At 41.2% G+C, this 15285-nt stretch overlaps 1 protein-coding gene across 6 annotated transcripts in view; it reads left to right on the plus strand.

Annotated features, from left to right (window-relative positions):
* clcn3 (chloride channel 3) overlaps positions 1–15285 on the plus strand; it is a 200874-nt gene that overhangs the window by 135999 nt on the left and 49590 nt on the right. For all 6 annotated transcript variants that reach the window (XM_078561350.1, XM_078561341.1, XM_078561367.1 and 3 more), the window contains 2 exons: positions 4671–4828; positions 12924–13023. In XM_078561350.1, the coding sequence (XP_078417476.1) occupies positions 4671–4828; positions 12924–13023 (258 nt within the window). The remainder of the gene's footprint in view (positions 1–4670; positions 4829–12923; positions 13024–15285) is intronic.

Here is a 15285-nt window from a genome sequence, read left to right on the forward strand (position 1 = left end):
AATTTTTTTAAAAGACGTGAAATTATTAAATGCTGATGTCCAGAAGGACTTGGGTATCCTCGAATCAGGAACATAAAGTTAGAATGCAAGCAAGCAAGCAAGCAATTAGGACGACAAATGGCACATTAGCCTTTATTGCAAGGTGTTTGGAGCACAAGAATAAGAAAGTCTTGCTACAATTATACAGAGCTTTGTTGAGATCACACCTGGAATACTATATGCAGTTCTGGCCTGCATAACTAAGGAAGGATATACTTGGCTTACGGGTGGTACAGCAAAGGTTTACTTAGATGGGTACCTGGGATAAAAGAGCTGTCCTATGATGAGAGGCTGAGTAAATTGGGCCTATACTCTCTCGAGTTTAAATCCATAGCCTCTGGTTGCTGACCCTCTTTCCATAGGAATTAGTTGCTCCCTTCTCGTTCTGTCAAAGCCAGTCATGATTTTGAATATTTCTTTTATGTCTCCCTTTAGCCTTCTCTGCTATAGTCTCTCCCTTGTGTCCTCTCCGAGCTCATTTTGTCCATGAGACCCACCTTTATTCCTACCAGTTGCCGACCACCTAACTTCCCTTCCTTACCCCCCATGCTAGATGATATTATTAAGGGTTCTCTCTCCTCAGTTACTGGCCCACCCAGTTCTGTTATTACACTTCTTTTTTGAGAGCTCTATGCTGTGCAGTGCTGCCACTGCCGTCAGCTGCTGCTTTTTCTCTTGTCTGCTTTGCTTATTACTGATATATGCTACTCCCACTATTTTTTATGTCCAAAAATATGCTTTACTGATAAAATATCTAAAAGAACATTCCAAGACATTTCAAAATGGTCATTACAGAAAGTGCAACTATATTCAACTTTTCTCCATAGAGCATGTTGCGCTCTGAAGTGCTTCAAAATGCCACTCCTGCTTTTACTACTGAAACACGCTTCTTAAAAAAAACCCAAAATCACGCCCATGACAATGATTGCCACAAAAAGCCTTCCCCAAATCTGTGGCTTCTTACAGATTGTAACAATTACATGAATAGTTCATTAACATATGAAAACATAAAAACAAAAAACTACTGCGGATGCTGGAAATCCAAAACAAAAACAGAATTACCTGGAAAAACTCAGCAGGTCTGGCAGCATCGGTGGAGAAGAAAAGAGTTGACGTTTCGAGTCCTCATGACCCTTCAACAGAACTGTCAGAAGGGTCATGAGGACTTGAAACGTCAACTCTTTTCTTCTCCATTAACATATGAATGTTGTTTCAATGGGGAAAATCCTGGCTATATCAGGTCAGTTTCACACCAATCAAAAAGTTCTCTGGTTCATGAATAGTCAATTAACATACGAAGGCAGTTTTCATGGGGAAGATCCTGGTTATCATTTCGTTCTAATCAAAAAGTTGACTGGGATTAGCATTTGCAAGGAATGTGGGGGTACATTCAGACGTGGTGGCTCCAAATCTGTAGATATTATTTACAGTTTTACAGTATGTAGATGCATACCCATTGTGTAGTCTGATGGCTTTGTTAACTACCCCTTGACTAGTACATTGGAAAAGTCACTCAGTATGCGTAATGTCAGGTTTTCAATGTCTCGTGGAGTGCTAGGAGGCAGAGTTTGACCAATTTCTGAAAATTGTCCACCACAAACAGCCTTTGCTGTGAAATGTTGGCTTCTTTTAAGTTGAATGCGTTCTTGCTGAAGGACCGGCAACAGTAAAGGCAGCAAATACAGCAGTCCAGTAATTATGCTACTAGGCTGGAGTTTGAGAGTTCAAACCCCGCCATGGAAAGTTATAGAAATGAATTTCGTAAATTTAGAAATTTGTCGCTAGCCCCAGAAAATTGATTAGCTTCCAGATTGTTATTAAAATCCCAACCGGGAAGCAGCTACTATACCACCCCCCCAGCATAATTGATAGGCCCCTATGCTGTCTCCAATCTATTTCACGCACTTTTGCTCTCACCCCTTACCCTCCCTCCCTCTCAGAATGAAGATAGAGTTCCCCTTGTCCTCGCTTTCCACCCCACTAATAATAAGTTGGTACCCAGGGAACATGGGCTTGATGGTTGGAGTGGTGAGTGAGGTGGGTTTCTTGCCGGTTGACTATGCCCGCATTCCTGTGTGCGAGTTTTTTTTGCGAGTAATTCATGTTTTGCCCAGGATGGGCCTTCCATTGTTGAGCTGGTATATTTTTGTTCCTGGTCCTGTTTCTGAGCTTTGTTGTCCCTGAGAGAATCCATTTTCCAGTGAGTTTTTACAGTTTGGACCAGGGGCCTGGTGATCAGGGTTTCCACATCTTGATAGCTTTAGTTAGCAGGTTTTCACAGGACTAACAGATGAAGGTTGCTCTCTCCATCCCAACCAATGACATAGTGTGGCGCACAGGCATGCTGTGGAAACTCTGCAAAAGCATCTGGTGTCTGAAAATCCTACAAAATGTTTCATGTGTACTGTGGAGATCAAATCAGGCCCCCACACATAACTAACAACAGGTTTCCACAGGGATCAGTTCTTGCACTGACCCTTTTCAACAGTAACCTCCCTCCCGCAAAATCACAGCTCTTCGCATGTGTCGACAGCTTGGCTCTGGCTTTCCAGGCTAAAGAACTTCAGGACATTGAGAAAACATTCACTGAAGAGCTATGTTCCCTGGAAGCCTACTTCAGAAAATGGAGACAAAAGTATAATCCCTGGATGCTGGAAATCTGAAATCAAAACAGAAAGTGCTGGAAGAAAAATTCTGCAGACCTGGCAGCATCTGTGGAGAAAGAAACAGAGTTCACGTTCAAGCCCAATATGAGCCTTCTTTGGAACTGCCGAAGAAAACTCAGAAAATGGAGACTTCTATCAAACGCTGCCAAGACCGTTGTTTCAGCCTTCCATCTAAACAATTCGAAGGCCAGGGAAGAACATTCTGTGGGCGACCACTCACCCATGACCCAGGATACCATGGCATTACCTTTGACTGTACATTGACCAACCAGCAACACCCCCAGAACAAAGGAGCCAAGGTCAAGATGAGAGTGAATCTCATACGGAAACTGGCAAGCACCACATGGAGCAGCAGAGCCAACACACCTTGCATTGCTTCACTTGCCCTGGTCTACCAACAGCAGAGTATTGCTACTCAATTTGGCTCAGGAGCTGTCACAGAAATGTGGCTGATATCCACCTCATGGAAGTCATGAGGATTATTTCTGGGATGTTGAGACCAACACAGCTCGAGTGGCTTCCAATGCTAGCTGTCATGAAGATATTAATGTATATAATGTTATTGGAAATTATTTTCAATTGGACTTGTAGTAGGGTCTGTGCCTGTGGGTGTGAGTGTGTACGCCTTGATTAGATTAAAGCCAGCAAGTCTGGGTGCTTTGATGTATAATAATTTTGAGGTGTCAAACAGTAAGATAGAGAGTACATTTGCATTTTGTTGAATAAACCATTCAAAGCCTGGGGGCGAAATCTTGCACCTAGCTAGGGGACACCAAGCAATATGTTTATATTACCAATAAAATTGGTACTATGAAAGGGGTTTTAATGGTAGAAGATATGGAGTTCAAAGGGCCTGGTGATGCAAAAAAGCGTTGAATGGATTGTTAACCTTGACATTGAACTATAACTGCTTTCCCAGCCATACAAATAATAATAATACCACACCAACCTCCATATTCAACGGACCATCCACTGCCATTCCCACCGCCTCAATGTGATGCCACCACGAAATACATCTTACCCTGCCGTCTCCTTTCAGCATTCTGAAGGGAACATTCTCTTTCTGACACACTGGTCCACTCCTCAGTCACCTCCAACACACTTCCCTTTCTGACAGCACCTTTCCTGGTTATTATAGTTATTTAGGGGCTCGACACGGTAGATGCAGGAAGGATGTTTTCCCCTGCTGCAGGGGTGTGTGGCTCTAGAACCAGGGACACAGTCTCGGAATAAAAGGTAGGCCATTTAGGACTAAAATTAGGAATTTATTCACTCAAACAATGGTGAACTTTTGGAGTTTACTACCCCCGAGGAGACTCGTCATTGAGGATGTTCAAGACAAAGATTGATTGATTCCTAGATATTAAAGATACCAAGGGATATGGGGATAGTGTGGGGAAAATGGCTTTGAGGTTGAAGATCAGCCATGATTTAGTTGAGATGCAGGCTTCAGGGGCCAAATGGCCTACTCCTGCCCCTATTTCCAATGTTCCTATCATAGTTGTGTACTTTTATTTATTTCTATTTATTTATTTATGTTTATCTATTGCTGCGGTTATGTTGTGGTCTCTCCCGCCTGTGGATGCTATTAAAATTTGTGCTGTTGCTCCTATTTGTTTTTGATGCATTTCATCCTGCCTCCTGAAAGATGATCGGGCGAAGGAGAAGTAATGAACATAAAATAAACTTAATCCCTATGATGCACTACCTGCAAAATTGGAGCATGTAGGGAGGTTGGCAGTACATGCTGGCATATTATGGTTGTTGCATTTGAGTTAAAAAGATGGCACTGGCAGGGTAATAGGTTGCTCCATATGAAATATTAAAAAATGTAATGATCACTGACAAGTCTGTGAGATTATTCCAGGAACAATGTCACTTTAAAAGAAAATACACTTCGAAAACACATGAATGATTAGGTGTTTAGAACAAGTTTAATGCTTTTTCTTTGTTTTAATCTTAAAGGAGCCAATTATACGATGACAAATGGAGGTGGTATAAACAGCACAACGCACTTATTGGACCTTTTGGATGAGCCTATACCAGGTGTTGGGACGTACGATGATTTCCACACCATTGACTGGGTGCGAGAGAAGTGCAAAGATCGAGAAAGGCACAGAAAGGTGGGTAGGGTACAACTAATAAACCCATGTTGATAATTGCGAAAACTGGTCTGCAAGCAATCCTTCAATTCAGTAGATTTTGATATATTTTCATTTTAATAATCAAAAATTTCTGTCTTTTCCTAGCTGCATCTAGTCCTGAGGCTTTTCCATCAGTGATGGCAATGCCAGTCTACAGTAGCTATTTTAGGAGAGTACGTGAAGATACCAGTTTTCATTCTCTGCGGATTGTAGAGTTTGAGTTTTTTCACATAATGTTCCTGGGTCTCTCTGTTTCTGCACTGCCTATAAAATTGTAGCATTTAGTTTATATAACAGCTTCGCATTCTTCCTACCAAAATGTATTACTTCACGTTTCTTCCCATGAGTGGATCACATTAAAAATTATCCACCCTCTCTTGTCTAACTTTGTTATGTCCTTGCTGCATACTTCTCATTCTCAGATACATTGCCCAAGTTGCATTATTCATGTATGAGCCCTGATGCCAGCAGGACTGTCCTTCACACCTGTGGTCTACCAGCAGCGGTTGCCGGTCAGATAGGAACTAGGAGTAGGAACAGTGGGTGTTCTTTTTTATTTTGACTTTCCCCATAAACATGGGAAGATTATTTATACACCCAGTTCAACTGAAATCAGTTAACTCAGCGGAGAACAGCAACCAAACTTGGGAACTGCACTGCTCTGCGTGCCTGAGCAGCAGACTGGATAATCCTGCAAACCCAGGTGGAGAATCAGGAAGTCAGATCTATTAAACTTAAGTGAAAGTGGCTGCAAGGCATTCACATGTTATCAAGCCGCCTGATCACGAAAAGCTGACTGAATTTTAATTAATAGTTTTACAAAAAAAAACAGACATCTTAAGTCGTCCTTCCAAGTGCTAAGTATAAAATGACGAACTGGTGTCTGGAATGCAGAGCATGTTAATACATTAAAGATGCCTCAGTGAAATGGAAATGGCAGAGAAAGCATTTAAGTCGGTTCATTTACTGGAGTATAGTTAGTTGAAGTCTTTATTCAATTTCCCCCTGGTATCAACTGAAATGGTCTGCATTTCAGTAAGTGCAACAGATAGTTTGAAATGAGTCTACAATTTTCCCTAAAGTATCTCATACCTACACAACTCAGGTAAATTTTGTCTTAGCATGTTGGGCATCAGGGCAATTGCACTTGCATCAGAGTTCAAGTTTTCTGCCTGTTCAATGATGGTATAACAAGAAGAGAATGTATAATGCAGAGCTGTTGGTATTTTCTGCGTTTTCTAGTGCACTACCGTGGAGTGATGGAATTTAGGTTTAAACCGTAAGACGTAGGAGCAGAAGTAAGCTATTCGACCCATTGAGCCTGCTCCATCATTAAGTGAGATCATGGTTGACCTGATAATCCTCAACTTTACTTTCCTGTCTTTTCCCCATAACCCTTGATTCCTTTACTGATTAAAAATCTCTCTCTCTCAGCCTTGAATATACTTAATGACATAGTCTCTACAGCCCTTTGTGGCAAAGAATTCCACAGATTACCTACCCTCTGAGAGAAGAAGTTCCTCCTCACCTCTGTTTTAAATGGATGCCCCCTCTCTCTGAGATTATGCCCTCTGGTCCTAGACTCTCCCACAAGAGGAAACAACCTCTCAGCATCTACCCTGCCAAGCCCCCTAAGAATCTTATATGTTTCAATAGGGTCACCTCTCATTCTTCTAAACTCCAATGAGTACAGTCCCAACTTACTCAACCTCTCCTCATAAGAAAATCCTTCCATACATGGGATTAACCTAGTGAACCTTCTCTGGACTACCTCCAATGGCAGTATATCTTTTGTTAGATAAGGGGACCATAATTGTTCACAGTATTCTAGGTGTGGTTTAACTAGTGCCTTGTATAGTTTTAGCAAGACTTCCCTATTTTTATATGCCATTTCCTTTGAAATAAAGGCCAACATCGCATTTGCCTTCCCTATTCCCTGTTTAACTTTTATGTTAGCTATTTTGGGATTCATGCATAAGGACTCCCAAATCCCTCTGTGCTGCAGCCTTTCTCCATTTAAATAATATTCAGCTCCTCTATTCTTCCTGCCAAGGCACATAGTCTCATGTTTTCCCACATTACATTCCATCTGCCAGGTTTTTGCCCACTCAGTTAACCTGTCTATATCCCTCTGAAGACTGCCTGTATCATCCTCACCACTTGCCTTCCCACCTATTTTTGTGTCATCCGCAATCTTGGTGATCGTACATTCACTTCCCTCATCTAAGTCATTAATATATATTGTAAATAATTGTGGCCCCAGCACTGATCCCTGTGGCACTCCACTAGTTACAGGTTGCCATCCCGAAAATGCCCCCCTTATCCCAACTCTCTGTCTTCTATTAGTTAGCAATCCTCTATCCATGCTAATACATTACCCCCAACATCAGGGGCTCTTACTTATTAAGTAGCTTTATGTGCGGCATCTTATCGAACGCCTTTTGGAAATCCAAATATATTACATTTACTGGTTCTCCTTTATCTATCCTGCTTGTTACCTCCTCAAAAAACTCTAATAAAGTTGTTAGGCATGATTTCCCCTTCATGAAGCCATGCTGACTCTGCTTGATTAGATTATGTATTTCTAAATGCTCTGCTATTACATGCTTTATAATAGACTCTAACATTTTTCCAATGACAGATGTTAAGCTAACTGGCCTATAGTTACCTGACTTTTGTCTCCCTCCCTTTTTGAATAAGGGTGTTACATTGGCAGTTTTCCAATCCTCTGAGACTTTTCCAGAATCTAAGGATTCTTGGAAGATTACTACCAATGCATCCACTATCTGTGTAGCTACTTCCTTTAATATCCTAGGATCCAACCCATCAGGTCCAGGGGACATATCTGCCTTTAGCCCCATTAGTTTCCCTAGTACTTTTTTTCTGGTTATAGTTATTGTATTTATTTCCTCCCCTTCTTTTGCCCCATGATTATTTAGTATTTTTGGAATGCTACAAGTATCTTCTACTGTGAGGACTGAAGCAAAATATTTATTCAACTCTTCTGTCGTTTCCTGGTTCCCCATTATTATTTCCCCAGCCTCATTCTCTAAGGGGCCTGTGTTCACTTTGGCCTCTCTCTTCCTTTTATATATTTAAAGAAGCTCTTACTGTCCTCTAGTTTAGCCTCAAAGTTTATTTTCTCCTTGTTTTTTTTTTGGTCATCTTTAGTTGGTTTTTAAAACTTTCCCAGTCCTCTGGCCTACCACTAATCTTCGCCACATTGTATGTTTTTTCTTTCAATTTGATACTGTCCTTAACTTCCTTGGTTAATCATGGTTGGTTTATCCCCTTCCTTGAATCCTTCTTCCTCACTCGGATATATCCATTATAAACTATTAACCTGCTAAACCGCTTTCCCAGTCCACTCCAGTCAGCTGTGCCCTCATTCCATTGTAATTACCCTTATTTAAGTTTAGCACAGTTGTTTCCGACCCAAGTTTCTCACTCTGAAACTGAACGCTAAATTCTACCTTATTATGGTCACTGTTTCCTAGGGGATCCTTTACCCTGAGATCATTTATTAAACCTGCCTCATTGCACATTACCAAATCCAAAATAGCCTGATCCCTGGTTGGATTCACAACATATTGTTCCATGTTGTTCTAAGGCAAGGTTTATGGCAGAGATGTGTGGGGGGGATCTGAGCCAGGGCAGACTGAGTGAAAACTTGAGCATGTCAACAGTATTCAGCTTTAGTAGCCTTGGCAGAAGTTTGAGAGAAAATTTTACTTACCTAAAAAGAAGAATCTAGATGGCATGATGATTTTGCACTCAAGAAAAGTGATGTTGCAACTGCGATATGAAACAGTTTCCTGTTTTAGACAGCCTGTGTCAGCACTGTCTATAGCACAGTCAGCTACTAAGTAAAGTTCCCTGTGCATTCTAACCAGTGTGCCATTTTTATTCCTTGTGTGAGTCATGTTTGTGAATTCTGTGGGGGAAATGCACAATCAGATGCATAGATTTTTGAAGGTGGGGGACATATTGAGGGAGTAGTTCACAAAGCATGCAGGATCTTCTTCATAGAGGCATTGAGTACAAAAACAGGGATTTTTGCTGAGAGAGAAAAATTATAAGGGGAGGGCCCACCATCCATAGTTAACTAAAAAAGTTAGACAGTATCAAACTTAAAGAAAAAGCATATAATTACGCAAAGATGGGTGGCAGTTCAGAAGATTGAAAAGAATATAAAGAACAGCAAAGAATGGCAATAAAAGATTAATAAGGAGGGAAAAATTAGAGCATGAGAGAAAGCTAGCTAGCAATATAAAGATGGATTGTAAGGGTTTCTGTAGCTACTTAAATAAAAAAAAGTTTAAAAGGTGAGCATTGGTCCTATAGAGGGTCCGTCTGGGGAATTGATAATGGAAAGTAGAGAGATGGCGGACGAATTAAACAGGAATTTTGCTTCAGCCTTCACTTACATCCCGGGAATAGTTGTAAATCAGGAAATGGGAGGAATTTGGGAAAATTACAATCACCAGGGAAGTGATATTGAGCAAATTGTTGGGGCTGCGGACTGACAAATCCCCAGGTCCAGATGGACTTCACCCTAAGATCTTGAAAGAAGTGAGATAGTTGATGCATTGGTTTTAATTTTCCAAAATTCCTTGTCTTATGAGGAAAGGCTGGACAGGTTAGGCTTGTATCTGCTGGAACTTAAAAGAGTCAGAGGCAACTTAATTGAAACCTTTAAGATCCTGATGGGTCTTAACAGGGTGGATGTGGAGATGATGTTTCCTCTGGTGGGAAAATCTAGAACTAGGGTCACTGTTTAAAAATAAGGGGTCCCTCATTTAAGACAGAGATGAGGAGAAATTTTTTCTCTCAGAGAGTTGTGAGTCTTTGGAAATCTCTTCCTCAAAAGGCGGTGGAAGCAGAGTCTTTGTATAGTTTTAAGGCAGAGCTAGATAGATTCTTGATTAACAAGGGGGTGAAAGGCTGTCAGGGTAGACAGGAATGTGGGTCGAGGTTACATTCAGATCAGCCACAATCTTATTGACTGGCGGAGCAGATCAAGGGGCCAAGTGGCCTACTCCTGCTCCTAATTCATATGTATGTTCATATGAACATTTATCAAACACTAGTTAGGTCAGAACAAATTATAGCCTCCAGTTACAGTCACCACACTTTAGGAAGGTTCTGAGGGTCCTTGATAGTGTGCAAGGGAGCTTTCCCAGCATGGTTCCAGGATAAGGGAATTTAGCTACAAGGTTAGGTTGGGGAAGCTGGGGTTGTTCTCTTTGAAGCAAGAAAAGTTGAGGGGAGATCTTATTGGGGTGTACAAGATTGTGACAGGTTTAGATAAGGTAGACAAATAAAATATGTTCCCATTAGCTGATGGTACAAAGACTATGGGATATTACAGATTTAAGGTCTTGGGTAAGGGATATGGGAGGTTGGGGAAGAAAGGAAGGTGGTAGGTTTTTACATAGTAAGTGGTAATGATCTGGAGCTCGCTGCCTATCTGGCTGGTAGAAGCAGAGACAATGTATGATTTCAAATAGAAAATTGTATAGGCACTTGAGGTAAGTAAACTTGCAGAGTTATGGGGATGGAGTTGAAGAATGGATTGCTCTCTATGGATTTGGTGGGCTGAATGGCCTCCTGTACCAAAATGACTGTATTGTAAAATGTCTGTGAGCTAACTACTGTATCTCACTATTTCAATGTGGTGAAAGAGTCCTGTGTTATCTCACTGTACCACCCAGCCCCGCAGAAACAGAAGGGCAGTGAACAAGCCCAGTGTGCTGCCTAACCTTCAGGAGGTAAAGTGCAGTGTGCTAACGCACTGTACTACCCAATCTCCATTTAAAAAAAAACTAACCCACTGTACCACTAAGTTGCAGCAACAGCAGTGAAAAAGCAGAGAATTAACCCACCCTACCCCCCAGTTTCAATTAAATAAAGTGCAGTTTTTTAAATCATTGGGGTAGAAATTCATGCTGGGCTCTGGCGCAAAACAAGAGTTATCATATTGTCTGCAGCAGAACTGAATATCAGGCCAATACGAAAATGATTTAAAAGGTTAATCAGGAGAAAGAAATTGGAGTATGAGAGGAAGCTAGCTCGAACTGTGAGAACGGATGGCAAGAGTTTTTGCAGGTATTTAAAAAAGGAAAATTGTAAGTAAAAAGAATGTTGGTTCTCTAGAGAGTGATAATGGAGAGTGATAGTAGGTGATAAGGAAATGGTGCATGAATTGAACAAATATTTTGCTTCTGAGTTCCCTTTAGAGGATACAAAAAGCATTCCAGTAATAGCTGTAAATCAGGAGGCGAAAGGGAGAGAGGAACTTGGTGAAATTACAATCACTAGGAAAACAGTACTGAGCAAACTGATGGAGCTGTGGGCTGACAAGTCTCCGGGTCCTGATGGACTTCATCCTAGGGCCTTAAAAGAGGTGGCTAATGAGGTAGTAGATGCATTGGTGTTAACTTTCCAAATTTCCCTAGATTTTGGGAAGGTTCCATCAGACTGGAAAGTAGCAAATATATCCCCTATATTCAAGAAGGGAGAGAGGCAGAAAGCAAGAAACTATGGACCAGTTAACTTGATATCTGTCAGGTGGCAAGGTGCTAGAATCGATCATTAAGAGGTTATAGCTAGGCACTTAGAGAAACTCAAGGTAACCGGGACAAGTCAGCATGGTTTTGTGAAAGGGAAATCATGATTAGCCAATTTATTGGAGATCTTTGAAGGAGTAACATGGGCTGTGGATAAAGGGAAGCCTGTAGACGTGCTGTACTTGGATTTCCAGAAGGGATTTGATAAGGTGCTATGTTAAAGGTTATTGCGGAAAACAAAAGCTCATGGTGTAGCGTGTAATATATTAGCATGGTTAGAAGATTGGCTGATTGGCAGAAAACAGAGAGTATGCATAAATGGGTTTTTTTGGCAGGATGTGACAAGCGAAATCCCACAGGGGTCTGTGCTGGGGCCTCAACCTTCTACAATTTATATCAGTGACTTTGATGAGGGGACCGAAACCATGTTAACTAAATTTGTAGATGTCACAAGGTAGGTAGGAAAGTATGTTGTGAAGAGGACATAAGGAGGTTGCAGACAGATATAGATAGGTTGAGTGAGTGGGAAAAAAATCTGTCAGGTGAAATATAATGTTGGAAAATGTGAAGTTGCTCACTTGGCAGGAAGAATAAAAAAGCATAGTATTACTTAAATGGAGAATGGCTGCAGAATTCCAAGGTACAGAGGGATCTAGGTGTTCTAGCGCATGAGTCACAGAATATTAGTATGCAGGTACAGCAAGTAATTAAGAAAGCTAATGAAATGCTATCCTTTATTACGAGAGGAATTGAATATTAAAGTAAGGATGTTATCCTTCTGTTATAGAGGGCATTGGTGAGACCACATCTCAAGTATTGTGTGTAGTTTTGGTCCCCTTATTTGAGGAAGGATGTAAATATGTTAGACAGGTTTTCTTGATTCCACTGTACTTTAGAAGATGGACGTGGGTGAGTCCAGAACTAGGGGGCACTGTTTTAAAATTAGGGGTCACCCTTTTAGGACAGAGATGAGGAGAAATTTTTTCTCTGAGGGTTGTGCGACTTTGGAACTCTCTACCTCAGAAGATGGTGGAGGCAGGGTCATTGAATATTTTTAAGGTGGCGGTAGATAGATTCTTGTTAGGCAAGGGAATCAAAGGTTATCGTGGGTAGATGGGAATATGGAATTCACAATGCAAACATATCAGCCATGGTCTTATTGAATGGCTGAGCAGGCTTGAGGGGCCAAATGGCCTACTTCTGCTCCTCTTTCTATGTTCGTACCTTCGTATGTTCATAAGGGATTAAGAGCAATTGTTGTCTGTGTTTGTCAATGCAACCTTAATCTCCTTAAAGTGCTATTTGGTCACATCTTTAAATTGAGGCATATGTGCAAGTTGCACCTGGATTTGTAGTGTGACTGCAAAAGTGTTCAAAACTATCGAACTATGTTAAAATTCTTTGTGAAACTATGTGTGCCATTTGTGACCTCCATGCTATGTAGGAGGGTCTGTGGCAAACGAACCCTAATGTATAAGATATAATTCAATATTTATTCATTACAGATTACCAGCAAGAAGAAAGATTCTGTGTGGGAGTTTATAAAAAGCCTGTATGATGCTTGGTCAGGATGGCTGGTCGTAACGCTGACTGGTTTGGCATCAGGTAAGGAAACGTCAAGAGCATTACAGATCACAAAGGTATATGATGAAGATCATTTTAATGTGAAAGGTAGCCCATTTGAAGTCTAGTAATCTAAGTCTTAATGAAACTTTTTAATATTGTGATTTTTAAAAAAATGGAAATATATAACCAATTGGTAAAAGTAAGGTGAAGGTGATATTCAAATACTGAAGCCCAGAAGTATCTGAACTATGAATTGTCTTTTACTGGATTTTCAGGAGCCACGTAAACCAATTGTGTTGCTGACTTTGCATCATTTTAATAACTGGCATGAAGGGTACAAAAAATGTTACGTTATGATATAGTTTTAGTGGTTAATATTGTATCGCAGCATTTTTATAGTGCAGAAGGAGGCCATTTGGCCCATCATGTCTGCACTGGCTCTCTGAAAGAGCATTCCACCTAGTCCCACTCCCCTGCCTTATCCCCATAACCTTGCACATTCTCTCTTTTCAGGTAGCAATCTAATTCCCTTTTGAATACCTCGATCGAACCTGCCTCCACCGCCCTTTCAGGAAGTTTGTTCCAGACTCCAACCATCCTCTGGGTGAAAAACATTTTCCTCGCATCACATTTACTCCTTTTGCCAATTATTTTGAATCTGTGCCCTCTAGTTCTTGATGTTCTCTTGAGTGGAAACAGTTTCTCACTATTTACCCTGTCCAACCCCTCAGCATCTTGAATACCTCCATCAAGTCTCCTCTCAGCCTTCTCTTCTCCAAGGAAAACAGTCCCAACCTCTCCAATCTATCCTCATAGCTACAGTTCTTCATCTCAGGACAATACTGCCAACGGGTTTTATACTTCCAGCTGTGGTTTAATTGTGCTTTTATGCATTTTGAAAGTTGATTATGTAAGCTGCATAAAGGAGGATTGAAATATTGCTGAAAAGAGAGACATGTGGTCGAAGCTTTTTGCCTTGCACTTATCAGGACAAATGCAAGAAAAGCCAAATTTTAATTTATACTACAGGAGTAAAGGATTCTGGTTGGCAAGTTGACTCTGATCGACTGAAGCATGTTGGAGAAGCGACAGGGAACTATAGGCTACCCAAGCTCCCGGGAAATTAAGAAAAGGCGCAAGGCTTGAACATATTCCTTTTGTTCCTTTTCTGCATGACTCTTTTTTTCTCTCACTGCTCTTCAAATTGTATCATAAAATCTTTTAAATCCACCTGAACGGGCAAACGCGGCACTGATTTAACAACTCACCTGAAAGGCGGCATCTTTGACAATGTAGCATTTACAATATCGTACAGTACAATATTGAGCATGCTCAGGTTTTGGAGAGGGGCTTGAGCCCATAGCTCTGCTGGCTCACTTGATGTATTTTACTGAGCCAAACTGACACTTCAAATGTCGTTAAATAGGTTTTGAAGAGACTCATGAAGGAGAAGGAAGAGTTGTAGGTTGGGATAGCTGAAAATGGAGTAGAGGGATGGGGCTGCTGATGAGGTCAGTAACAGAAGAATGGAGAGCGCATGTAGGAATACAGGGTTGAAAGTGGTTGTGGAGGTTGGAGAGTATGTGATGGTGGGTGGGATTGTAGATGAGAACAAGAATTTTGAAACCTATATGTTGTAGGCTGGAAGTTAATGATGGTTCATGAAGACAGGGTGATACAGGAATAGACTTAGTACAGAATAAGGAGGAGAGGCAGAGTTTTTGGATTAGTTGCACATTATGAATGATGAAACTCAAGAGGCCAGTGAGGTTATCGCTGAGTCAAAATCCTGGAACTCCCTCCCTAACAGCACTGTGGGTGTACCTACACCACCTGGACTGCAGCGGTTCAAGAAGGCAGCTCACCACCACCATCTCAAGGGCAATTAGTGAAGGACAGTAAATGCTGGCCTAGCCAGCGATGCCCACGCCCCATGAATGAATAAAAAAAAAATCTTGGGAGTAGAGTCTGGAACTGACGTATGTAGATAGGGTTTTGATAGCCGAGTTTGAAATAGATTGTGGTGGATAGCAAGGGGTTTTAAGCTCAGCTGAGGACACTGAGCCCACACATCATTGAGCTTCTGCTGAATGAGCTCTCAGGGAGATAGATGGAGTCAAATGCTGAGGTGTGGGATTTGGGTGGGTATCAAACAACATGACTCTGCCCTTGCTGTTGAGTTGAACTTATACATGTACTGGTGGGTTAGTTTTAACCTAGTAATGATTAACTAGATTGAACTACAGTTGTGGCATGTATTCGTTATTTTTGGGTGGATGCAAATTAAGCAGTAGTATCAGT

The sequence above is a fragment of the Cetorhinus maximus genome, chromosome 2 (genome assembly GCF_964194155.1).
Source record: "Cetorhinus maximus chromosome 2, sCetMax3.hap1.1, whole genome shotgun sequence".
NCBI lineage: Eukaryota > Metazoa > Chordata > Chondrichthyes > Lamniformes > Cetorhinidae > Cetorhinus > Cetorhinus maximus.